The sequence below is a fragment of the Parus major genome, chromosome 5, assembly GCF_001522545.3.
Source record: "Parus major isolate Abel chromosome 5, Parus_major1.1, whole genome shotgun sequence".
Taxonomy (NCBI): Eukaryota; Metazoa; Chordata; class Aves; order Passeriformes; family Paridae; genus Parus; species Parus major.
In genome coordinates, this window is record NC_031774.1 from 51,161,221 (window position 1) to 51,188,411 (window position 27,191).

The following is a 27,191-nucleotide window of genomic DNA, read 5'->3' on the forward strand; positions in this document are numbered from 1 at the left end:
TAAATATCAATCAGTGGTTGTTGGATAACTAGCCTGGTTTCAAAGTTTTACTCCTAAATGTCGTTTTTGCACTTTGTTTCTTAAAAGTGGTATGTGTGACCTATGTAATAAGGCCACAGACATCAGTGAGTTTGGTGTTATTTTGGTGGATTTTGCACAGGACTTGATCAAAATAGTGTGCCAGTATTTGAAATGAGCTTCTGCAGTCTGCCCTAGGAATTACATTTTTGTAGCAATGGTATTTTTAAAAGAGATTTCTTTTAAGGTAATGATTTTGTGTTGTACAGCTTACTGAACTCTGCCAATATCTAATGTTTTTTCTCCCTACCCCCACTCACAAAACTTCTTGAGTATACATGATTGATTGAAGGAAAATGTGGCAGTGTTGAACCTGTGTGCTACACTGACCATGCAAATATTAGGAAATCCAGATAGAGACAGGAAATCCAGTCACAGACATTTACTAATTCCTCTTTTAACCAATTTTCGCTGTATTAGAAGGAGCAAATATTAAAAATTTTTCAGTGAGGAATTGTGTTTTGTCATTCTTCGGTCTTGGGAATTTTTTAAGGAAGCTGCATAATAGTTCATATCCCTATGAACTATTTAATTTATCCAGGTAAGTATATGTTTCTTATCTCTCTATTTCTTTTGATAGCTAGGTATTAACATGGTGTTTACTGCCTCTGTTTCCTTGAAGAATTTCTTGGCTGTCCTTTGGAACTGAGTCAGAACCTACGTAATAGGAGAAGCCTATATAATTCTTACTGCTACAGGTTCTCCTCCAGAATTTGTAGCATCCAGTACCTTTCCTTCTGTAAAACCAAGTTACCATCTTTGAGTAACTCATAGTTTAGGGTTGTGATGAGACCCATGTTTTCTTTTAGCCTGACGTCATTTATGAGAATAGTGAGTTTCATGTAGGCTGTAATTGGAGGGGGGGAAAGTAAACTACATTGCTCCTACCAGAAAAAGCAAGTCATGTTTATTCCTGTCCCCTTTTTTGGCTGTCTGTCTGGTGGGCCAGATAATGGAATCAACATGGCTCAAACTCACCATTTTCTCATTTTAACTGTGCTCAGTTTCCTAATCTGGTTCAGCCATACAGCTACACAAACCCTTGTACAGCAATTTCAGACAGTTGGGCACCTGTGCCTCAGAAGAGAGGGGATTGCAGCAGTAGCTCCTATAGGTTCAGCTTAGACTGCCATGGAATACTGTCTAAGTTAGCAGAAAACTAACCTGACAATAAAGTGGCTTTCTGTTGGTTTAGGGGATTACACCAACTCGGCTGGTGACCACTGAAGCAGATGAAAGCAAAATGTTTTCAAATGTAAAGAAGAGAGGAGTGCAGGAAGGGGCCTGAAGCAGCCTGCAACAAGGCTGGCTTAGATTGATGAGGAATAGCAATTTCAGCAATTGTGGTAATAAATATGCCTTTAGTAACCTTAGAGCTCAGACTAAATGTCCTCCCTTCCTCTCTCAATCAAAACATGAAAACTCATATACTCTGAGAGGTAACCAACCTAAGTGTCTTCATGTCAACAGAAGTTCATGTAATTTAAATTATCTTACATTGTTGATTCTGCCACTATCAGTTGGAATAGTAGGTGATGTAGAATGGAAATAAAGGCAACCTTTGGGCCAGTAAATTTGCTGTGTGTATTGTGGGGGAGTGAGAAGCAGGGTGAGTAGTTGTTTTTTAAATCAATAACCCAAATGGAGTGTTTGTTTTTGAAAAAGTGATACATAGTCTCCAAGTGTAAAGAGTATTCATAAGCTGTAATGCTGGATCCTAACTAAATTACCTTTAAGGTCCCTTCCTACCAAAACCATTCTATAATTCTAAAAAATTACACAGGTATATCCTGAGAACTTTATAGGATTTTTCCTTCATTCCCATCATTGGAAAGTTAGAAGTGATGAGCAGGGTTCAGGGGAAACCTGTAATAGCTACAGTTTCACTGTATTGTCAGTATGGGGTTTTTTTTGTTCATTTAATGCTAAAAAGGGATAGCTGAAGTTAATACTGTTAATACTGCAACAGAAATGTCTTCATAAATTTGTTAAATTAAGCTCTTCTTCCTCACATTGATATTCATTAGCTCTGCTCCACTTGAACTAATATTCTTTCCCTTCCATTAGGAAGGCAATTCCTAACTCAATTTTCTTTGCAATTTTTTTCCCAAATGAAGTTGCTCGAAATAATTCAACTTAAGTAAATATTTTCCTTTGATGGCAAATCAGATATTTTAAGACTGAAACAAAGGGAGGGTATACAAACCTCCTGAGCAGAATGTACTCTCAATCTGTACAATGGTGAGAAGACTGCAGATGTTGTTAACCAGCAAAAGGTCCTATGAAGACCAAAGTACTTCAGCTCCACTAGTGCCATCTCAGAATGATACCATGAATACACTGATTTGTGGGTGTTTTAACCAGTTTCCCAGTGTTTTTTTAAGTACTTGACTCAAGCCTAACAGAGTCCAGCAAAAAAAAAAAAAAAAAAAGAAATCAGAACATTTCTGCCGGAGAAAACTTAATGAATGTGACTACTGAGTGTTCTGCCAATAGGACTGCTAGCTCTTTGAATGTCACATTTACACTCTCTAAAGAAGAGAGAATTTTCTAGGGGGCTTGACTATTAAACCATTACCTAAAATTTGCTAATGAACCTCCAACTATGAAAGTCATGCTTATGTATAAATTAGGAAACAGCACTGTAATTAATGTTCCCTTTTTGCTCTGTTGTTAAATTGTGTCCATGGCCACAGGGACAGCCTTCCTGATCATTTAATCTTTGCAAAGAGTTTGAGAGAGACAGAAGCAGCAGCTGACTATGAAGCAAAGACATGAGTAGAAAGGAGTGATAGAGCAGCTGTTCTTAAATAGATGGTTACCAGAAAAACTGGAATTTTAAACCTAATTTTTGCTACTTCATATTGTGGTCTATTCCTATAAAATAATCTAATTCTGCTTTAAGTTCAGGAAAAGAAACAAATTTGCTGCAAGATCTGGTATGTAAAAATACTTCAGAAAATTACACAAGTTGTTTTGTTTTTTTCCTTCATCCATCAAAATCTTGTAGAAAACCTTGTTAGAAGTCAGTCTTGGTTTTATTTTTCGATCTAGTTTTTTTAAAGGCACATCTCTATGGTAGCTTTTTGTTTTACAAGGCTAAAACTCACACTGAACTTGGTGATTTTAAAGGTCTGTTCCAAACTTGATGATTCTAAGGTATACTCAAGGGATATATAGATACATAACGTGAATTTTTTGAGAATACACCTTCCCTGGTTTTACCTACATTGTAAGGACAAAAGATTTGAATCTCTGTAAGAGAAAAGGTCTAAAAAGTTCATGTGGTTTGTTTTGATGTTGTCAAAAGCAGGATCAACTACATTTATGTCACACATTATATTTGGTCATTTTAAAAATTACTAGAAACTTTGCAGTAGTTTTTTTCAGTGTGCTTATTGTGATAGGATTTAATTTAATTTCTTACCTAATCTTCTTTGAGGTAGGATGCATTTACTGTTTGTAGTGAATGTAGAAAAATTAATTCCTTCCACCTCCGTAATTATTCTTTAAAGTATTTGTATATTCTCAGTAAAGTCCCTTCTATTTAAAAACAAACCAACCAACAAACAAACAGCCCACACACCACATCAAATAGAGGAGCTTTATTTTTTTTAACTAAGTAATATTTTAAAGATTTGTTGTCTTTGGGCCTTCTCATCAGGTTTACATCCAGGATGTACTACTTCAAATTTGGCCTTATCAGCAATCATTAAATCAATTGATTTCTTTGTGTGTCTTATGGATGGTATTCTTCTTTTTTATATTGTGGTTAGTCTTTTCCCTTCACCAATTGAATAATATTCAGTACAGCTCTAACTCGCCTTTGGCAGTGTATTACTGTAGTGTGATGTAATTTTCCTAACCAGGTACACATATGCCTTATAATTTGTTTTTATTTCAAATTTTCATCAGCAAATTACCTAATGGAAAAGATCTTCTGATGTGCACCCTTTTTTTGTTTGGTTAGTTTGGGTTTTTTTTGGAGGAGGTAAAAATTAGGACAGTGTCATAAATGAAGTAATCTGCATACCCATTTGCACTAATATGTGACATACAGTATTTGGGGAGAAGGGCAGATTTGGAGACAGCAGAAGTAACAATGCCAGTTTCTCTGACCATCACTCCCAGCAGACTAAATGGTCCTTAAAATAGCTCATTGTAAAAATAAATGTGCAAGTCTCATTTGATGAAAAAAAGACTGCTCACAGTTTTGTTTTAAGTATCTTAAAAAATTGAACTAAAACGTTCAGAAATTGTTATGCTGTAGGGGTTTTTTCTATTGTACTTCTAAGATTATGCAGCAAAACTGCTCCTGTATGCCTATATATAGCTTCTTAGTCCTTTACTTTTCAGTAATAGTTTAAAAAGTTATTTATAATTACTGATCTTTTTAGAAAGGAAAACCAGTATTTTGCAATATCCAAATTTAGGAACATTAACATAAACTGAAGGCAAGATCCATTTCTAGATTGATAGAAGTATCCAGGTCCATTTCTAGATTCAGCCTGAAACATGAGGTTTTAATCTGCTGCTTGTCATATATATGTTATTTTTATTCATAATGTACATACTAGTAACCAGTGGTAAAACAGTTAATGGAATGCTTATGAGGTTTTATATTTCTAAATCACCAATAATAATCCAAGAACCCGTATCTTATCGTGAACTAACTACCTTTTGTTATGGCCCTTGAAAGGTAAAGTTGTAGTGGTTGCGCTCAATGCTGGTTTTTTCCACGGTTAAATCGAATATTGGTTTGATTATCCTGGGAAACCGTACTGAAGGAAAGGCTAAGGAAAGAGAAAAGCTAAAAATGCATGCGCTTTTTCTAGCAGGTGCTACTGAATATTATGGAGGGGGCGGGGGTACAACAGCAGCAATGAGATCATCCTGGTAATAATAAAAAACCCAAACCCAACGCAGCAGACCCGTCATCTCCGCAGCCGCTCCGCCCCTGCCGCGGGCGGCGCGGGGCCGGGGCCGGCGCGGGCGCGGGGGGAGCCCCGCACCGGCCGCGCTCATTCGCGGCCTCCTCGGTGTCATTTGAAGTTGCTGCCGTCGGCCAATGGGGCTGCTCCCGCCCGCTGACATCACTCCCCAGCCAGTTCCCTCCAGCTGCAGAGCGCTTCAGTTTCTGTCTTTTTTTAAACTAAAATGGAGGCTGGTTTCTTGCCTTAAGGAATACAGTGCCGTGCCTGCTGGAGCCTAGATGTTGACATGTAACAGAGCTGGCAGCAGGATGGTGGTTGACGCAGCCAATTCCAATGGGCCGTTCCAGCCCGTGGCCCTTTTGCATATTAGAGGTGAGTTATTGTGCGTGTGAGAGTGAATCGCGACCCTCTGACGAGCGATTAAATGGCTATTGTGGAGCTCGGAGAAGAGGAGCAGGAAGTCCTTTGTAGCTCAGTCCCTCTCGGTTTGTTACAGCCGCAGTAAAACCGGCAGAGAGCAAAACCCATTTTCTGTTAAATGTGTTTGGGAAAGATTTAAGAATTCGTGGAGGCATTGCATAGTTAAAAGCAGGTTTTACAGCTTTCTGCCGTAACTCTCCCATCCCCCTTCCAAGCTGTGCTGATGTCAAAGGATGTGAAGTCACTACCCCAGAAAGGTACTGAGAGGGGGAGGGAAGAGCCAAGTTATCCCTATACCATTTCTAAAGAATCAGGGCAAACCTTTGGTGTGCTTCAAAGCCTTTTTTTTGTTTGAATTGTTCAGATAAAGCTCCCTTAAAGTGCACTGCAGCTTGTAAAAGAATTGGAAGTGTGGGAGAGGAAGAGGGGGGGGAAGAGATGTGACACTTACTATGAAAATATCCTTTATGTATTTAGAAGGCATTTCCTAGAAGAGATGTGGTTTGACTTTAACAGGCAAGCTCTTATGTGCCTACCGTGTTGTGTGGTTCTGAATGTTCAGTTCTTCACCGAATATGTTCTTTTGGGTTTATAGAATTAGTGCATTGCAAATTACATTTTCTATAATTTGAAAATTATATGAAAGCATCATGTTATGCTATCTGTACAATACTGAGTGTGTACCTCTTGTTCTTTGGTTTTTTTTTACTTAGTAAAATTTTGCATTGTGTTGGGGATTTTTGGTGTATTTTTGGCTGGCTCTTAAGCAACCACTGCTTTTTTTTTTTTAATATCTGCCTTAGGGTGGTTCTGGTTCAGAACTTTATGAAGACAGAACATGTATTAGCTAGGATGAGCACACCTTGAACAATGGTTTTTATATGCAAGACACGTAGCTGATACCATTCTTAAGTACCTTTGCTTCTCAGCTTGCACTGGCACAGGCTAGATGATAGTAGTGGAAAGAATATTTTTTCTCATTAATTCTCCATACATTAAAAAAATTTTGCTTTGGAAGCTTATAAAACGTAACTGTTGAGAAGTCTGTTGTTTTAAGTAGGAGTATGGATGTACAGGTATTTAAATATCATGATTTTGCTTTATCTTTTAAACGAAGCATAACCTTCTCTGACTGAAGTGGTAGTGGATGAATTCTAGAAAATTAATTTTGATATCTGACTGGGGAGGAAATCCAGTAAAATTCCCTTGATTTTAAATAGGGACTGTGCTTGTTGTCAAGGAAATAAAAATGGAACTGCCTGACCTGTGGACAAGCCTTTGCTTTTCACTCTGTACAAATCATCTTAATTTTCAGTTAGATGCTGCCTTTTGGAACAGTAAAAGCACCATCTTTTGAAGGTGGAAGTTAGGAAAACAAACCAAGGTTGGAATCAGAATAATGAAATATTGCGATGATTGTCCTTAATCCTTTGTCTCAATATGATAACAAGGTTCTTGTCATTTAACTTATCCTGCCATTGCTCCAATGTAATACATAATTGTGGAAACGATGGATTTTGAGAAACTGTTCTGAAATTTACTTTCCCAAGACCTAGTTTTTTGGTGCACTGAATAATACAGTAGTGAAGAAGAGGTTAAAGGGTTTTGTGGTTTAGGGCTTTTTTGGGTGGTTTTTTTTTTTGGGTTTTTTTTTTTTTTTCTTTTTGGTTGGTTACGGTTTTTCAGGGGATTATGAGTGTAGAATTGTAAGCAGTTAAAGAATAACTGGGAGATTGTTTTTCATTTTTCAGGTGGCAGGAAATAAAATGGGTCTCTGGTATTATAGCCGAGAGGAGTTTCTTGACACAGGGAACATCTCTTCCATACATCCATGTGTGCAGAAGTTGCTTTGGTTTTTTATGCGTAGCTCGTGTCACCAGTTGCGTTGATGCTGCTAGTACTGATGCTTCCAAAATGAAGCCTGTCAGAGCAATACAAATGCCAAAATTAATGGCAGTAAAAATTCGCTGGTAATTCTGAAGGCTAATGGCATGTTATTACTCTTTGTCCCAGTGCATGCTGCTTTTACAGCTGTCCTTCTGCATCATCTCTTGTAATATAGGATTAAATTCCTAATAGAAGTGTTCCTCTTGGCAGCTGTAAGAGCTAAAACTTGAAGGTCAAGGACAGGGGGTAGGGGCATAAGCCCCTTGGGTGTTTTTCATAGATATAGTTTGTTGAAATAGAAAAAAATATTTCTTAAGCACCAGTTCCATAAAATCTTTAAAATTTTGAGATGGTGTAGCTACCATATTTGAACTCAATCTTGCTTCTAAAAATATACATGAAACCTTATAGACTACACTGTTAGTACATCTTTGAAAATGAAAATTGCAATCTTACTTTTAAAGTTCATTCCAAAGCACTTTCTGTACCTGGATCATATGAAATATGTAATGTTTGCATAATCAAAGGGAAATTTTTAGCAAGCAGTGATGTCATGCCAGATCAGAACCTTTCTCCTGTGCGTCCTGAACTGTAGGGAGCTTTGTTGTCTGGGTTGCTTACAGCTCTACTTAAACAACAGAATTGGAAAAACAGATGCAAGTGATTTTTTAGGAGTTGTGTTAAAGCCTTGTGAATAGGAAATAAGAATGTCAGAATTTTATTGACTGCCATTGCTGACACTGGTATCTCCGACATCACCAAAGGAAGGAACAGTAGGTACTTGTAGGATAGGAGGTGTCACGGCCACAAATACCCCATCCTCCGGCAGTTCATTTGCCTGCCAGTACTCATGTTTATCTTTGGTACGCTGCAGCCATGTAATCCTGACTCAGACTGCTGTGGAAAGAGCTGTGAGTCTTGTTGGGGTTCCCCTTTGATTCAGGAGCAGTCTTTAGGCTCAGGCCTGTGGCCTTGCTTGTTGCCTCAGCTGTGTTGCAGCTGTGTGGTTGTCCTGTCATGTGCCTTGCTGATCTGGATCCTGGTGTGTTGACTACCCAGCTTTTGGTGTCCCTCTTCACTGAGCACTTGTTTGGCAGCCATGGGACTGTCAGCTGACCCTGCTCAGTGTCAGTATAGCTGCTCTGCTTTCTTCATTCAGGTGCTGTGAGACTGTGACCTTTGTCACAACTGTAGACTGTTGGCAGTTGTTCAAGAGCAGCACGTAGAAATCAGAAATGCAAGTGACTTTTGACCCATTGTTGGAAAATAACAATCACCAAAGAAGCCTATCCACACCAAATGCAAGTGGTGTGGCACCATTGCTGTACATTATCTGCTTGTGCTGAAAACATTGGTTCAGTGAGAGTGATTGGCCTGCTGGGCTAGTGAGCTTTTGGTCAGCAACAGACTCTCCTGGAGATCTGAGTTACGCTACTGCTACATTGGTCTTTCTACAGTACAAAGGTAGCTAAACATTATGCCTTTGAGTTGATTGTCACTGATTGTCATCATGAACTGAAAACTTAGTTGTATTGGAATGATATAAAGCTTCCAGGAAAATTACAATTTCAGTCCAAGCAGCTGTTACAGCCATGGAATAGCTATTGTGGTTTGTGATCTTGAATAGAGACTTGACATTGTGAAACAGCTGTAGCTGAAGGAACTCATCATGAGTTATCTGCATGGAGAGCTCCTTTAGGATCTTTGTGCATTGACAGGCCACTTGCAATCAAGGTGATATTAAGACAGCACAGAGGGTTATTAGGTATTATGAATTGAGTATTTTTACAGCAAGGAGGGAAGCAGGTCTGGATGGTGTTTTCAGTATTCATCCCTCCTTTATGGAGCCCTTCCGGCAGCTAAATGCCCAGGGTGATGGAAGTTCATTCAAGGCTCTGACTGGTCAAGCCACATAAGCAAAGTGAGGCTTGGGGAAACATTTTGATTTCCATCTCAGCACTTTGGGCAGAGAAAGTAGCTGTAAAAGCTGCACTGATTAGGACAAACAATAAGCGTTTGTCACTAGACTTCGGAGTTACCATTTTATATTTACTGTTGATTGTTCAAAATCATAACTATAGTACAGAGTGTAGTAACAGGTGGAAAATAATAGTTATTCATTCTGTAGGCAAAATACGAATACTCAGGGGGGACCAGACATTTTTCATTAGGAATACACTTCAGTGTTGATAAGAAAAATCCCTTAATATTGTTTTGTCAGAGCACAGAAGTAGCCCAGATGCCAGTGTTTTCATGAACTAAAGATATATTTTGAACAAACTACACATAAAACTCTGTTCTGATCTGCAATGACAGAATTAGCATAATGTAAAGGTTACTTTAATGACTTGGTTGCTGACTGCTGGAACTGGTAATGTCTGTTAATGCTTTTCAAAAATTATTTTTAAGATGTTTTGCAAGACATACTGAAAGTTGTGTGGGAAGAAGGGTGAGAACACCCTGATACTATGTTAACTCAAACTGATGCTTCCTGTAGCCCATAACATGCTTCAAATATCTCATTGTCCATCCTTCTCCTTTGCCTTCGAGAGTAGCAAATGTTTTTTGACAGATTTGACTTGTCATCATTTCAGTTACTTTAGATTTTGTGGAAGATGCACTGACTTTTTTCCAAAGATGATGTTAACTTCATCCATTTTTTCTATGTGTTGCTTGTTCATCTTGAGTGAGGGACCATGGAAGGTAGTTCAGATTCCACCTTTACATAGTGTTCTTCAGGGTAGAAAGTGTCAGTGGTAGTGTTGCTGTGATGTAAATATCTGAATATTTAGATAGAAATTTGCATGTTCCTCAAAGATGGTGAGAGATAATTTGGGCAATTTATATCTTAAAGGAGAAAAGCTTGGCACTTTCATTTTAGAAAAAAATCATCATGTGTTTGTCTTGAAAAATAATTGACCTGAAAATACTTCTGTCTAACCACAGTTGCTAAAAACTGTTGTTAGACTGTTGCTTTGCAGGAATTGTTTCTGAGCTGAAAGAAGAATAAGAAATGATCCATTTTGTAATTAAATGGGAAGCAGAGCCCAAAGCTCTTACTTCAGAAGTAGTACAGACCAAACTCAGCAGGCAGAGCAGTAACCATTTACCTCATGATGTACAAAGGGAAGCTGAAAGAATTGGATTTGTTTGGTCTAAAGGAAGGAAGGTTGAGATTTGATCCTCAACTAACTGATGGGAGGGTGTAGAGCACAGAGCCATGCTCTTCTCAGAGATCCACAGTGAGTGAATGAGAAGTAGCCAGTATGACTTTGCAAACACTGGAGATTGCAATTGTATGCAAGGCAAAAATATTTTCACCATAAAAGTGGTTAAAAGCTGGAACAAGATTCCAAAATGGGCTGTGAAATCTCTGTAATTTGAGATACTTTGACTGGAGAGCAGCTGGGTTTATGTAGTGGGGGATTAGACTAGCAGGAATGACTGTCCCTTCTGGTGAAAATTATTCTATGATTCTGTCATTCCTTGGTGTTTGTGGGACCAAAAAATGACTGACCTTGCTGTAATGTAAAAATATTACAGTATGAATTTAAACATAGGGGGTTTATTTCAAGGTCAAAGAGCAATATTCTCACTGTAAACTCTCTTTATTTCTTTTTAGTTACTAAGACAGACTTTTTAATACTTGGTGCTAGCATTCCTATTAGTAGTACTTTTACTTCTGTTAACTCAGAATTTTTGGTGTTAATGGTTTTTAAAATTATTCTTACCATGTTTTAGCAAACTGTTAAAGATAGGTCACTGGAACTGCATGCAGTATTAAAAACGTTGGCATGCTAAAATGATGTTTTATTAATTTCTAAATCTTCAGTTAGGAGCTCAGCAGCACTCCATACATTCTGAATAATATAGAACTAATAAATTAAAATAGCCAGTTATTTCACCCACATTTCTTTACATTTATCAGTTTTTGGAAAGATCTAATAGATCAAATTAATTTGCTCAGTACTGTGAGATTTTTCTCTAGCCTTTTTTGACAAGTTTGAATTGACAATGAGTACAGCTTTTAACAAACTGTGTGACCTTGCTGTTCATCTTCTGTGGTGTTTATGAAAATGTTGAACAGTGTCATTTCTAACACATCCTTACGACATGTTTGTAGTAATCTTCCTGCATTATAACAACATTATGTTAAAAATATAAAAATCCCAGGGTAATTGTCACTTACCGACTTATAATACTTTCCAAGAACTTGATACATTTCAGTCATCATTTCCTTTATGCATGTAGACTTTGCCTTTTGGGGGGTGTTAATATTTTATTATGCTCTGAAACTAGCCTATTCTGATTATAAAAGCATACTTAAAAATCTCAAAGTCACCTTTCATGATACTGGTTTTTTTTCTCTTAGTATATTCTGCAGCAGAAGATTATTCTGGTTTATACCATCTGTATTTTCTGTGTAACTATAATCTTCACCTTTGCACGTGTCTTGCATTTTCCACATAAGTATGTGTTTTAAGGATGGTGAACTTATTTGGTCTGAGCACGTATGTTTATTTAAATCTTAATTTTCTTTAATTGTTTATCACATTTAAATTCAGTAAACATTTAAGGTACAGTCACTCCTTGTTGTGAGACATGAGCAAAGTCTTCCTGAGAGGGAAGGTACATAGAGGAGACATCTTAATTTTCTTCTGAGATGCTTCCATAGTAGTGATGAACTGTGTTAATTCTGATTGAATTTAAATTTTAAAATGGAAGGCTTGTTTGTACCTTTGTGGAAATATTTCCATGCAAAAGACCTGAACTTTTTTTAGCCCTGCCAATCCAATAAATGGGATTTCGCATGGTCAGCACGCACCTTCTGTCCTGCTTGTGGGTCACAGTTGTTGGGTTTTGACCTAATGGATAAACCTCAGTTGTGATTTAAAGAAGATGAAAATGCTTGTTCTTCCCTTTTCTCTCACATTAGCAAATTATCATTTGGTAACCTGAAGGGATGAGAACAGGTATCAACCTTGTGTTCAGGCTGTTAAGTTCCTGCCAAGCCACCTGGACTCTGTTGGTACATGGCCTGACTCCTGGAGCTCACAGTCATCCATTTTGCCAAAAGTTTCCAATTACTCCTAGACAATTTTGAGCCACTGCTGCTCTTCAGCATTGCTTAATGACTGGTACACTTAATTCTTAGCTTTGAAACCCATCCACAGTTCCTTTCTAAAAGTGTTGCCTCAGAAAGGAGAAGCAAGGCCATCTTCCTCAAGGACAAGCAGCAGTTTTATTCTTAATGAACTTAGGCCTCTCGTATATATGAAATTATGAAAATTTTCATCTGTTAGTATTAAATACTCACCTGAGTTACCAAAGGATTGATATTAGCCAACAAATGGCTCAGTTGTATTACTTCTTTGTTCTGTTTTGCTAGATTTTTTGGAAGGACATTTAGACATTGCCAGACATAGACTGATGGTTTTTTAATGTATCTACCAAAGAAACTCATGGGGAGTGTTTTTAATACTTGACCAAAAGCAGATTTAAAGGGGGTTGCTTAGTTATTATTTGTGCTGCCTTTAATTTTAGCATGGTGACATGCTTATTGGCCCTCCACTTACCATGGATCACGTTCTATCAAAGTGTGTATTTTATCTTGCTCTGCTGCTTTTACTGTTTGTTCTCTGTCACACCTCCTTTCTTGACTTTGTTGGGTTGCTTTTACCTTCGCATAGACCCCTTGCCAATATGAAGAGTGTATGTGCGGGTTCTTTTGCTTGAAACAATGAGGATGTTAAGTGTTCACACTGCATGTAAAATATCTGAGGGCATGACTGTAAAATGTCTCTAGAGGGGGCTTTTTGTTGAGCTAAAAATATCATGAAATTATAGGAAGGTAGTCAGCTGGAATTTTTACATTTCTTTTACTGACTCATGGAGTAACATGCATGCCCTTTCAAGGAAGCAAAAATGTATGCCCTCAAATTTTTATTCCTACTGTTTTGTGATAGTTGCTATGAAATACATTTTAAGGTAAAAATTAAGTATCTGTGTGGAAATTTTTTTTTCCATTTCTGTTTGAAGAAATAATAATAATTAAATCTAGTCTAATAATTAAGACTTCTGTAAAATCGGCTACTTAATTCCATGTGCTGTCAAATAGTTAGCTACTGAAACTGCACTGTAAACCACACAGATTAAGTGAACACCAGCAATATTTAGTAGATACAGGGTTATTAGCATCATGTGCAGATAAGATGTTCATCTGGGGAAGATGTTTTTTATGCTCTAACCTTTCTGCCAGAGGTGGACATCTCGTACTGGTGGAAGCAGGGTCTCAGCAGCCTCGTAGAGCCGGTGTCTGCCCTCTGTGTGCACCATCCTGACTGGTAAAACTGAGGGAAATGGCACTTGGAGTGCATGATGTTTTAAAGCCACATCCACACATCCTTTAATCAATTCCAGTTTAATGCACATATAAATCATGTGGTACCATTTCTACCATAACTTATCAATGAAGTTTTCTTTTATAAAAATGTAGTTAAACTTAGGGGTGGGATCTAACTCTGCACTTTTATCAGTAATGGAAGTGACAGTTTTGTATCAGTTTTCATAATTGCTCTTGTTACTGATAGTGATCTGAATTTTATGAAGAAAATATTTTCTTTTTAAGTTACACGAGGAAAAAATATACATTAAATGTAAAACTTAAAAACTAATTTAAAAATTTTTCATTTGGGACCTTTCTAATTGTTTGTAGAAGCCTACCAATCTGAAACACTTTTTCATTTTAAAGATTTTTATGGAAGGCTTTTAATTTGCATTTTGGACTAAATCTACCAGCTGTGTGGCTTCACACAGCCTCTGGAACCAAATTCTGTTACTACTTTTATCAAGTGAATGCATAACAATGTCAGTGTTTCAAAGGTGTCCTCTGTTCATTCAAGTCATGTTGGAAAGAAAACTTGAACAAAATTATCAAAGCCTACAAAAAACAAATGTGGTGTCTGTTCTTTGGGTGTAATAAGTTTTTCTTCAAAATAATTTTCCAAAGAGACTAGTCACAGCACTAGAATCTTTCTTCTAACCTATTCCCAGAATATTTTTATACTTTTTGCTCCTGTTGCATCTAATCTTCTTTGTAAAGTGTCTTAAAATCCAAAAACTGATGCACAAGGTTTTATTGAGGATTGTCTTAAAGTTGTTCGCATGCTAGAAAAACTGTGTTGTTCTTGTCCCAGTACAAAATTAAGATTTTTATGGCTTTTGAATTGGAATATGACATATCCTCTCAAAACCAAAATTTTGAGCATATATTTCACTGCTTAACTTTTCTCACTTTATAATGTTGGAAACTCAGTAATCATTAGCGTATCTTAAGGAAGAAAGTATTCTAAAGCTTGTAGTTAAATAGAAGAAATTACAAGTTTCTTTCATTGCACATTACATTTTCTGTTAAAAAGGGAAAATGTAAATAGAATAAGGAGTATTTTGGAAAATGTGCTGGGAGTGAGATGTCTTAACATATCCAGGACTTGTGGACATGTAGTAGAGAGTTTGGATTCATAGCTAATACAGCTAATCAATTTGTTTATACCCTGTAAATTCACAGATTTCTTAGAGGTTCCAATTTAAATGTATTCCCTAATGTAGTTCACTCTTTCTCAGTTTTCTCTCAGTGTGGGAGGGGTGGAAATTATCAGCAGAATATCAGCTTTTCTGGCAGCTAAGCAGTAGGGACGCTATTGCTAATAGGTACATTTTCAGGTCTTATTAGAATTCCTTTGTGAGGAGATTAATTTAACCAGAGACCAAAGGAATCTGTTGAAGCACATGTGGATATTTTCAGACAAATGTGATGGGAGGAAGAGAATGTTGGATTGTAGAGGAATAATTCTTAGGTTAAATGGGTAATCATTATGCTCCTAATTCCTGACAAATGTGCAGGTATATTGTATCTTTAGTTTTCTTGGATGTTGAAAGTATTTATTCTTAAATGGGCATAGTTGGCTTTCTAGTTTATTTGAGTCAAAATTTTCATTGCTGGAAAGTAATTTTTATTTCCTAACAGAGATTTGCTCATAATTGCTCTTAGCATTTGACATGGCCAGCCTTGACTGCTAAGCAATTTACTGACCTAGTTCTAAACTTTTCTTTATTTTCTTAACCAAATCAATGTTTCTTTGTTGTTTGATCATTTCTTTTACCTGTATCACCTCATACAAGGCAGCTAAGTTTCATAGGATGTGGGACTAAGAAGGGGTTGTTCATGCCAAAAAAATGAGGAGAACTGTGCACTGAATTGGAGTTTTTTTCCAGTGGATACAAAAAAAACAAACCCAAAAAAAACCCCAAAAAAACCAGTCAAACAGGAAAAAACCTAAACCAACCAAACAAAAACCCACCCACCCCCAAATACATACCAAAAAAACCAGTACTAGAGATTGGCCTGCAGTCTACTGAAGTCTACTGAGAAATTGCTCTCAAGAAAACCACAAAAGCCCTGTTGATTTCTGGTGAAAACACATTTGCATATCTCGTAATGATGTGTGCCAATTTGAGATGTTGATCAGCCATTCAGGACCTTAGTTTGCATCTTAAGCTCTGTGTTACTTGTGGTGTTTAAGCTCTTCCTATGAAAAAAGACTTTCCCTTCCTATTTCTAATTTTAAATAGTCGTGAATTTAGAAAACTAAATCAGGGTTGTCCTCAGGGAATATTTATGGAAATTTTTGTGAATTTCAAAATAAATGTTTGCTTCAGACGAGCAAGGATGCTCTTATAACTTAATCAGAGTTCCTGTGTGGGGACTGGGCCATTTGCTTTAGGTTGCATTGGAGTGTGAAACAACAAATCAGTTTGATCATAGACAAGCTAGGGGGGCTTTTCTTGCTGCTTTGTAATTTATTGTGTGATCTATTTCTAAGCCTACACGAGATCCAGCTTGTGACATCTGTTAATGATTATTCTGAGTGTCATCATTAAATGCACCAATTTTGGCATTCAGAAGCATCCAACAGAAAGCAAGCAGCAGCCCCCAGGTTTAGCAAATGTACAGGCAGTGAGGAGAGGGGGAGGCAGTCTGACAGGCTCTGGAGAAGGAACCAAGTTACTTTACATTTTAGCAGTTGGGTGTTCTTTGAATTGTATTTATCACGGATGTGTGACAGGTACTGTTGACTGACAAGTTACTCAGAGCGGTATCTGACTAGAATTAGGGATTGGTGTGTGGAGCTGGGTGTGTTTAAGGAAACGGTGCATTTGCTTATAGCAGATGGTTAGGCTTGATTACCTGATAGTTATTTCATCCAAGTGTCCAAAGTGACAGAGTTAGTTCAGGTTTATGTGTTTCTTCAGTTTACTTAATGCAAATCTCAGTTACACCGTACACTTTATGTTACAGAACATAATTAAGGTCTGGCCTCAGAACAGTAGTGCTTCATTTTCTCAGAGAGACTTTTGGATATATTTAAAAACTTTAAAGTTTTCAAGGGCATTTTAAGATGTAGGATAACTTGAGAGTGGATTCAAGCATACTCTAGTGGCTGTGAAATTGAGGGGTTTTCTCTTAGTGTTTTGTGTTTAAAAGCGAGATTTGCTGTCTTATTAACTGTATGTGTGCTGGAAAGCTTTGCTGAGAGTACTTTGTCTGTTTGGTTTCTCACTTTCTCTGTTAAGACACTTTTTTTATTCTATTGTCTATTTGATAATCCTCCTTGACATTTTTCTCCCTGATTTTCAGGTAGAATTTCCATTTCATTAGCTCAAGCCCATTTCGGTTTGTTTCACATGTCATTTCCTGTATAAGCATTCCTGTTTTCCTCTTTATGCTATGTTGATCTTAAAATATTTATGCAGTTATCAATTTTACTTTTCACTTTTGTTTTTGAATGTTTTAATATAGCAGAAAAATCCTTATTTCTCTTAATTATGATTACAAATACCCTCTTAAGGTATTTTTAAAATTTCACGTGATTTCTAATAAAACAGTTGACTTTTGATAAAACTCTTTGTAAAGCAAGAGCTTCGTTCAGAGTGGCATTAGTCCACTTTTGAAAAGTCATTAGACAGTTTGGTGTGCGTGTTACTCACTGTTGATCTACTCTTACCGTCATTAGACTTATGATTTATACCTGGAATAAAGATACTGGCATTAATTTCAGTGCCTGAGGTCATTTAGTATGTAAAAATTATGCCAAATATTTTAAAACAGCAGACCTTTTTTTCTGTTTCGTTATTAATCAGTCCTTAAAATCTCCCATCTTTAATCCTTGACAGTTAAATGTCATTACTTAGTTCCTCTATCCTCAAAACCATGGTGTAATCTCTGTTAGGAGATAGCTGCCACCAGTGCTGGATTCCCCAATGACTAGAGATTTCAGAGGGGATTAGTGTTGTAAAGCACTTGCCTTGAGCTTCACTCTGGGACTGACAAAATATGTGCTTCCCATTCCTTTCAAGCTCTTTTAAGCTGTAGGATTCTTGAGGTGTTGTCATTTTAAATTGTTTCTCTTTTTTTTTTTTTTTCCAGTTGCTGTTTAATTAGTCTGGTAATAGCTCATTTGATTCTAACAGCCTTTTCTTATTTGCATTGCATGGGAAAATGTATTACTTTAAAAGCCTCATAATCAAATGAAAAGTCACTCTTCTGAATGAAAATTTAGCCAAAAGATTTCTTTACGTAGAAATAAAAAATCTGAAATGCTGTGTACCTTAATGAATTCCAACATGTTGCTGTTGCCTTCCTCTCCCCACATCTGTATCATAGAATCGTGTCATAAAATGGTTTAGATTGGTAGGGACCTTAAGGAATGTCCATTTCCAACCCCTCTGCCATGAGCTGGGACACCTTCCACCACACAGGGTTGCTCAGAACCCCATGTAACCTGGCCTTGAACACTTTCAGGGAAGAGCATTGTCTAATGTCTACATTAAACCAGCCCTCTATCAGTATAAAGCCATTACCCCTTGTCCTATCACTCCATTCCCTCATAAAAAACCCCTCTCCAGCTCCCTTGTAGCCACCCTAAATACTGGAAGGTGCTATAAGGTCTCTCCAGACTGCTCTTAATATGCAGAAGAACCCCATCTCCCACAGCCTGTCTTCACAGATGAGGTCCTTCAGGCCTCTGAGCATCTTCATCACCCTTCTCTGTGTTCACTCTGGCAGGTCCCTGTACTTCCTGTGTCAGAGACCCTGGAGCTGGACACGTGATTAAGACTATTTCCATACACAAGCTGTCATAGATGAAATAACTTCCTTATTGTAAGTGGAGTAACATGGTGGTTGGAGAAGGACCTTAAACTTATACCTCAGTTCTTTTAGAATAAGCCTCTGTTCCTTATGACACTTTACAGCACTGACATGTACATCCCTTTATCTTCAGTAGAGAGATAGCGAGCAGAAGTTTGTTCCTCTTTTGTGCCACTTAAAATGTTTATATGTGGCGCTTTCTTGAGCTTCTTGCAAACTTGCACTCTGTTTTTCCATGAGTGTTCGTGTTGCTTTTTGGTCACTGTGGTAATTTTTCTTGTTTTAAGCATTTATTTTGCCAAAGAAAGATTTCTGCAGGGTCAATAAATGAAACAATATAAACAGCAGTATTTTCTATGCATTTGTATCCATACGACATCTACCCTGCTTTACCTGCAGCCAAACTCCCAGTACTTGAGGTGATAGTTATACTATAAAATGTATTGTGTATAATTTTTTAGTACTTTCCTGTATTCCTTGAGTTTATTTTTATATTCTGCTAGAAGAAATAGCTTTAATTAAATTTGTTCATGCATGAATTGGAAGTTTTCTTCCGTGTGCCACCCACTTATTTCCAGTATCATGTGTTAGGATAGAATTCTGTTAATGGGAGACTGTCATCTTTAATTAGTGTTAATTATTGTCATCATGATTTCAGTAAAATCACTGAAAACTATAGTTGGTCACATAATAGAAATGCAATAAAAATCATTGCAGAATAGTGTTTGTTGCTTTGAATTGGGTTGATAATTAAACAATTTCAAAATAAGTTAAATATTTTAAATGGAATTTTATCAAATCTAAGTTCAGCTTTTGTAATATTCTTTCTATTCTTTTTCTACTTCTTCTCACTTTTGACTTGATCACTAGTTTTGGAAAAACTATTAGTTCTTGTAAACCCATGTTTTGACAGATTATGTTCTCCTTTCCATACTATGTAGTTCCTCTGCCTTTGTGTCTGGCAATTTCCATTTCTCTTATTCAAGGCACTGAATTCTATTATTTGGAAAAAGGCTGCTGTGGTATAATCAACTGAAGTGTTCTAAGGGAACATTGCAAGATGCTAGACTTCCCTTGCTGAAGTATATAGGGCATCTTAAAAAGTTTCAATAAAGCTTTAATGCTGCTTTTTTTGCCAATGAACATCAAAATTTAAAGTGCACTAATACTTCTGACCAGCAGAAAGGACCGTGTGACCAATAAATTTAGGCATAGCCTCTGGGTAGCACTCTACTTGACAATTAAGTGTTGTTTTTCTAAATCATTAACAATTCTACTCCTTCATTAGGGTTGCTGGCATGTTTAATGAGATGTTTTGTCTACTTGCAAGAAGGAGTCATCCAACATGCTTGGGCTTTTGCTCTATACCAGTGTATTAAAGCAGCAGTTACTTTCAACATACGATTTTTAGTTTGTCTTTTCTTCTGTGACCTTGTTTTTGCACATGCTCCTTCCCCTTTGTGTGATGATATTCTCTGGCTTAAATTTCTGTGTATCTTTCTGTATGAAAAAAAACCTAGCTGCCCATTTAAAATGAGAGGAGCTTTATTTACTGTGTGTGCATAGTCCTGATTGGTAGCTGTGGGTATCTGATAGTGTTAAAGAAAAAAAGAGCTACTTTTCTTTCAATGAAACAGGGACCTGTCAGCCAGCCAAATCTGGTACCTTTGCTAAGCTTTTATATATGAGTTTAAAAGTATTCACACAACTGAGATGAATTTTGTCTTTTGAATGTATTTTTTGCAAGTTCACAACCATATCTCTTGTTTTCTGCTTTTAAAATGATGTAACAGTGAGTTCTGCTGGCCATAAATTGTGTTTTGTGGTAGGAATTGCATCAGCTCTTCTCTGTGTCAGGATATGACCTAAAACTTGAAATTCAACCTTATTTCAGTTCCAATCTGTACTAGAAATCAGCTGTTTTATGTGATGTCTCTGGGTCACCTACTTACCCTGCTTTCCCTTTTGTCCTCCATTCAGCAACTATTGCATTACACTGTTGTCACAGAAAAATGGGCTTCAGTGAAAAAGGTAGGGGATGGATCCATCAGCAATGCCCAGTGATGTCACAATTACAACACAAAACTAAAAATATAACTTTTAGATTTGAAGGAACATAAAAAATATAATTAAGAAAACAGTAAGATGTCTACAGTCCTACATGGCAAAAATATTTGTGTGTCATAGAACACTGAATATGAGCTCAGGCACTGAAAACACAAACTTTTTTTAAATGAGAAAATGAGTGTTTTCTCATTTATTTTTACTTCAGCTAATTTACTTAAAAACCAGGAAAAATTTGTTGTAATATGAAGACCTCTTGATTTGCTCAAATATTCATGTGTTCTTTAGCTGGTCTATAGATTAGAAAAGGTGGGGGTGGTAGCTGCTGGGTGCAAACCCGTGCCACATCCTGGCTGAGAAGCACGAGAGGTTAAGGACAGCTACCAGCGTGAAGCCTGTTGGCAGTGAACTCACACTGTAAGAATTGCTGAAGACATGCCTGCATATTCCAAAGAATGTTTCCATACAGAGTTCAGTGTTTGAATTTAAGCTTTTCCAGCAAATTTGTGTTCTGCTAAGGCACGTGGTAACTGAGTACCTCTGATCTTTACTTGGCTGTTTCAAAGGGAAATATGGACTGGAAGTGCTGCCTTTCAGAGTGAGATATTGGTCTAGTTAATCTGCTAATAAAAGCACAGCTAGTATCAGTTATAATGTGGAAAGTAACTTACTTTATATTCATCAGTATACAGAAAAGTCTGGCAAGGCCACAGGCTAAGATGATGTTGAAAATTTTATACTGAATAGCTTTTTCTGTATTCATACTGTAAAAAAAGAAGGGGAAGAGCTTGCATATCTGTAGGTTGTATAATTTGATCCAACAGTAGTTCTGTGATTGTAAGGAAAAAACCTCTGAACAACCCAAACAAGACAAAAAGCTGATCCCTCTGTCCCAGAGCCGTACCTTGCTTTCATAATATCTACCATATTTTGATACTTTTTCTGGTGTATATTTCTGTCTTACAAAAAGGACAGTAGGATAAATGATGCGGGCTTAAAATATGCCATAACAAATTTCTGTAAAGCTGTGTCAGGAACTGATGGACGTTCAATCCAAATATAAGACTGACCTTCTTTGGGCTTATAACAAGCTGTGCCCCTGTTCCAGTAGAAGAGCAAAAGTAGTACTCATTTAAGATATGAGTACTGACAGGGATAAGTGTTTGTAGTGAATATAAAAGGTTATTTTACTGCTACTGTTTAGAAGCAAGTCCTGTGAAAATTATGTTAATTGTCACTACCAGTTGGGGAAGAGGGGTAGAATACACGGGGTTTTGGTTTGGTTTGATTGGGAGTGATGGTGTTTGAGGCTTTTTTTAAAAACCATTGCTTAGTGAATAGCTCTAAGTGTCAGTTCTGGTGTAATTTTAAGGAGTAGCTTCTGAATAATTATTCACAGTCATTGGAGAATGGAGCACCAGAGTTGCACAAGTAGGAAATTTTTTTCCCCAGTGGGGGGGACATTAATGCCAGTTAATTAAGCAAATGGAAGTGAGGGGTTATTGCTTAATTTAATTGGAAGATGATTTAGAAATTGGTATGCAGAAAGAATATAACCAGATAGTCCCTGGCAAATGTCTGAGGATAAAAGACTTGTTGGGTGACCCAGAGTTGCTCTGCAGGTGTGCACACATGCTCTGCAAAAAAAAAATTACGGGCTACTCAAGTCATCTTAACCATCTTCTGCTTGGTATCATGCTGAAATCATCCTTTCAAACCGTAAAAGTAGGGATGACCCTGGTTTCAAGGCAACTACTCCAGACCAAGTACTAGAAGAGATGTGAGACACTTGAAAGCTGTGGATGAACACTCCTAAAGGAGGGGGTTATATCTCACTCAGATAAACAAAACACAGTTCATTAGAAATAATGTGTGGTTCTCAGTTTGTATAGAGATCTCAAATAATGAGGATGATTCAGGTACTTAAAATAGTTAAGCCACCTCAGAATAAATGGCAAGGGAGGTGGCTTGCCTAGCTGAGGGTGTTTCTTGACCTTCTTAGTTGTCAGTCTTTAACTTTCACTATAAGCTGTAATTACATCTTTAATGCTTCCTCTCTTTAAGGTTAGTGTACTGTAATCACTGTAATTGTATGTCCATTACTTGTATAATTATAGTCCGTATTTAGGCTTTGGATTTTTTGGAGTATGCATTCATAGCATAGTATCCCTAAGTGTAACTGTTGTTATGCTTCAGGTTGAACCACTTACTATTGTACAGTTAATTGGGGAAAGGTAACCATCCAAACCACTTCGTATGTCTGAGACTTTTTTACATTCAGGTCATAAATTTGGCTGGCTTTCAGTATGCAGACTTCTCAATTAATTACTTTTTTGACATTTTCTCAGGAGAAATTATTCATTACTTTAGTTTTTAATTCAAATTAAAAAAAGCATGGATATTCAGATACAAAATTTGTGTGGCTTTGTTCGCAACACTGGACAGGAATTTTGGTTTATTTGTCAGAAAGTTGTTGCTGTGCATGGGACACCTGTTACCTAGCACCTTCTTTCTGCTTCTAGAATTCTGCACTGTCTCAGGTGTCTTGGTGACACCGAAGTCTAACTTGTTGTGGTTTCTTTCACGAAGGCAACATTTTTATTTTTTATGTTCTTCATTACTATTACTATACACTGTTTTCTTACTGGAATTATTCTTCAGAGCAATTAGGCACACATAACTTTGAAAAATATTGCCAGTTGTTTTAAACCAACTAAGTCTTTCAGGTTTATTATGTAAAAAATACTTTGGAAAGCAACTTCTCTTCAAGAGAGAAGAGCTATTCCAGCTTTGTTATCATAGGACGTTTTTCAGGCATTTATAAGGGGAGCAACTGGTATTTAAACTACTGGACTATAGATCTGTTGCACATTCAGTTAATTAGGTTGTACATGCACTGTTCTTGTTCAGTAATACCACTTGAAATGCTTAGATGGTAGCTCTTGCTGCTTGTGTAAGAAAATTCTAGCATTTTATGATACTCTAAGGAAAAAGGAAAAGTCATCAACTGGAAGAAGTGGGAGTAAATTGCAGAACTATTTACAAAGTCAATCTAGTCCTGTTTTTTAACATGCCTTAGTAGTTCATATCTAACAATAAAAAAAGTCACGCTGAAACATAAAACATGTTATGGTATAAATTTAGGCAGGCTCTCTGTGGTCTGTTCACATTTCATGTCTTAGGCTTCATGTTGTAATCATGTGGCCATTTTAATCGAACACAAGTTTTTGCTGCAGTCAACACATGGTACTGCTTTCTTTACGTCTGGCCAGTTATCTAGTATTACTTAAATATATAAGTCCTGATCCTGGAAGGTTTTGCTGTGTATAATTTGTAATCTCACAGATATCTGTCATTTTAACAGCTCATGGGATTACTTAAGCAAAACACGAAGCACATTCAGGCATTTTTTCAAGTATATATTTTTTCAATGCAGTGTCTCTTTCTGACACAGGTAATTTTTTAGATCATCCTGACATGGACAGGGTATTTCAATGGGGTTCATATTCTGGACGATGATATTCCTGAAAATCATGTGAAGATTTAGAAAGTTTGCTTGTATTCTTAAACAGTTCTATACCTGTATTTCACAGAGTAAAAATGGGGAGGGCAATAAATCCACTACAGTATAATTTAAACATTGTATAATTCTTTTCACTTTTCAGATGTTCCTCCAGCAGATCAAGAAAAGCTTTTTATCCAGAAGTTACGACAATGTTGTGTACTTTTTGACTTTGTTTCTGATCCACTAAGTGACCTAAAGTGGAAGGAAGTAAAACGAGCAGCTTTAAGTGAAATGGTAGAATATATCACACACAATCGCAATGTGATTACGGAACCTATTTACCCTGAAGTAGTACATATGGTAAGTGATTTAACAACAAGAACTTTCTGTTTTGCAATTCACTGTTGCTTCTTCAGTTCTAAGAATTTATCTTAAGAATTTTTGCTGAAATCTTTGAAGAAGATCAACTATCTGCAAAAGAATAACAGGGCTTTGAAATTTGACTGCCAATGTTGATTTTTTCCTTTTTCATAAGACAGAAATTAGTCACATATATGAAGCAGAATTAGATGATGGTTTAAGCTGGTAAAACCAAAATCTTGTATTTATAGGGAGGGAAGTTATATATATATATTTAAAAAACATATAAATTGTAAAACTGAAATTTTAAAAAATTGGACTATTACAATTAAGATCGCCTGTGCAAGCTTGACACTTGTAATCCTGTTCAGTGACAGAGACTGACTTTATTCTGTGTTCAGAGGCAAGAATGAGAGTCAGACTTTATTAAGTACATAGGATGGCAGATGAGGTTTCTGCTGGAACGAGTTATGTGAACTATTCAGACCTGCATTGTCCCTCCTTTCTCACTATCCAAATCCTGCCTAGCTAGACTTAGTGTATTTTTCTGTTGTGTGCAAGTCCTCTCCAGAGGAGGAAGCCACAAAATTACAGCAGAATCTTTCAGCTCTCATCGTGGTGGTGACCAGACACCAGTGGCTTGGAGTAGTATTTGGGTTGAGGTCAGTAGCTGTTGTCTGCAAAACCCTGAGAATAGAAAGCGTCTGTTGAAATCCCTAATAAGCCTACAAGAAGTTCTTGGCTATGTGTAACAGGATGGTTTTTCCCAAGGCTTTATATCTTAGAGTGAATTTTCAATGGGTTGAGAAAATGGTGCTGCTTTAACATAAATGGGAACTTAGTCAAGTTTAGTGGTCCTCCTGCAAATCAGAGACGTCTTCAAAGATTCTAAGGATTTATAGTATGTTGGATGTTGGTTGTGATGAAGATTGTTATCCAAATCAGCCCTAAGTGTTTACTGAGACAAGCTATTTTCATGAGAACTTCTGAGTGTATGAGAATACTCATAACTCTGGATGTCAAACATGCACCCAAAGCTTTGAGGATGGTTAATGAGGAAATGTGGGATCATGGCTTTTCCCATGTTTTGATAACTTATTTATATCTCTGGGGTTTTTTCTAATTTATTGCTTGTTTTGGACTACTTGACACTGTTAAAAGGAGAGATATAAAAGATAATAAGCTTGCTGAGACTTTCTTCGGGCAAAGTGGAGTTCATGATGAATTCTTGAATTCCAAAGTCAGAACAAGAATTCTTGTTCTGTGCAAGAATTCTTAACTGCCCAACTGTTCATTGCTTCTGCTTTTTGTGCCTGCATTATCTTCCTCCATCAAACAGTTATGGCCAGAGTACATTTGGCTAAGGAGAATGTATACTTTCTTTGCTTTCAGATGCACCCAATGGTAACCTGTCTGCACTTTGGTCAGTTGAGCAGATCTTGCAGTGGAATTTGGCTGCTGTCTTGGTTGCCAGTCTTTTGCTGATAGCATGCAGTGTTTGAAAATTGGTGAATTTAAAATGCTTTTCGTGTGCAAAGGTCTAAAGGGTGTGGGGTTTTCTTGCACAGGTTTTCCACAGCACTGTGATACATACTGTCAGTGAAGGCACCTGGAATGGTATTTTGAGGTTAAATTCAGATAGTTTTTTTTAACTTTGGTCATTTGTTGAAACAACTGTATTATTTCTCCAGTAGTGTTATGATCTTTCCTTCAGACATGTATGTGTAGATTGTCACGTACACTTGCTAAATTCTAGACATAGGTGTTAATTGATTGTGAGGATTTTAAGGAAAATAAATGTTATGTCTTCATGTACTTTAAAATTCTTCCTAGAAACATTGATAAGTTATGTGCAGCTACTGCCACTGAATTATATTAGTAAGGAATAGCATTTTCAATAAAGTTATGAGGATCAAGAAATACTCAGATTTGAGAATGATTCTCAGTTTGGAAAATTTGTGGAGTTGGCAGGGAAATTTGGATTCTGCTGTGCCATTTTGCTAGACTTCACAGCTTGGAGGTTGCTTGTTTGTGCATATGTACATGTTATATCTGTGTGTGCCCAAGTTCTGTTTGGTGTTATTAAATTATTATTTAGGCCAATCACTTAGGGCAATGCATTTCACAGGTTATGTGTTTACTAGAAATGAAATGCTTCCTTTTCCATAGCTTCAAACATTCTTTCTCTCTGACAAAAGAAACATTTACCTTATAATCTTATTCTTTATTCTTTGTGGTCTTAATGCTTATGTCATGTCTATCCACTCCACCCTTCTTTATTTACTTTAAGTATTCTGGACTAAGTTATAGTATGATGTTTTCTTTAAGCTATATATTCATCTAGTAGCTTAGCTAATAACTTAATGTTAAGCTTAAGTCTTTTTTTCAGAAGGTATGAGAAATTAATTTCTAAAATAGATTTAATGTTCTTCTTTCAGAGTGGTTTCAAGAGTATTTTCCCTTTCTTCTTCAAAGAGACAGTTGATATGTCCTTCAAATTCATTTTATATTACTAAGCAAAGATGTGATGAAAAAGGAAACGTTTTATTAACTGCTTGTTACACAAGTTCCATTTCCTAGGTGTAATATAGTTAAATACCTCTTCTCAAAACTATAAAATGTGTAGACAAACATCTGAGTAAATTTTTTAAAGGTACATGATGTCTTTAGAGGTTTGCGATGAAAAACATCCATTGCGGATTCTTACTTAGAAAATAATAGATGCTTTTTTTCT

The 27,191-nt window shown here is 36.8% G+C and overlaps 1 protein-coding gene across 3 annotated transcripts in view; it reads left to right on the forward strand.

Annotated features, from left to right (window-relative positions):
* PPP2R5C (protein phosphatase 2 regulatory subunit B'gamma) overlaps window positions 1-27,191 on the forward strand; it is a 76,865-nt gene that overhangs the window by 24,436 nt on the left and 25,238 nt on the right. For 2 of the 3 annotated variants that reach the window (XM_015630694.3, XM_015630695.2), the window contains exon 4: window positions 24,258-24,457. In XM_015630694.3, coding sequence (XP_015486180.1) covers window positions 24,258-24,457 — 200 coding nt within the window. Of the gene's footprint in view, window positions 1-5,260; window positions 5,385-24,257; window positions 24,458-27,191 lie in introns of all 3 variants that reach the window. The other variant, XM_015630696.3, reaches the window with a different exon arrangement.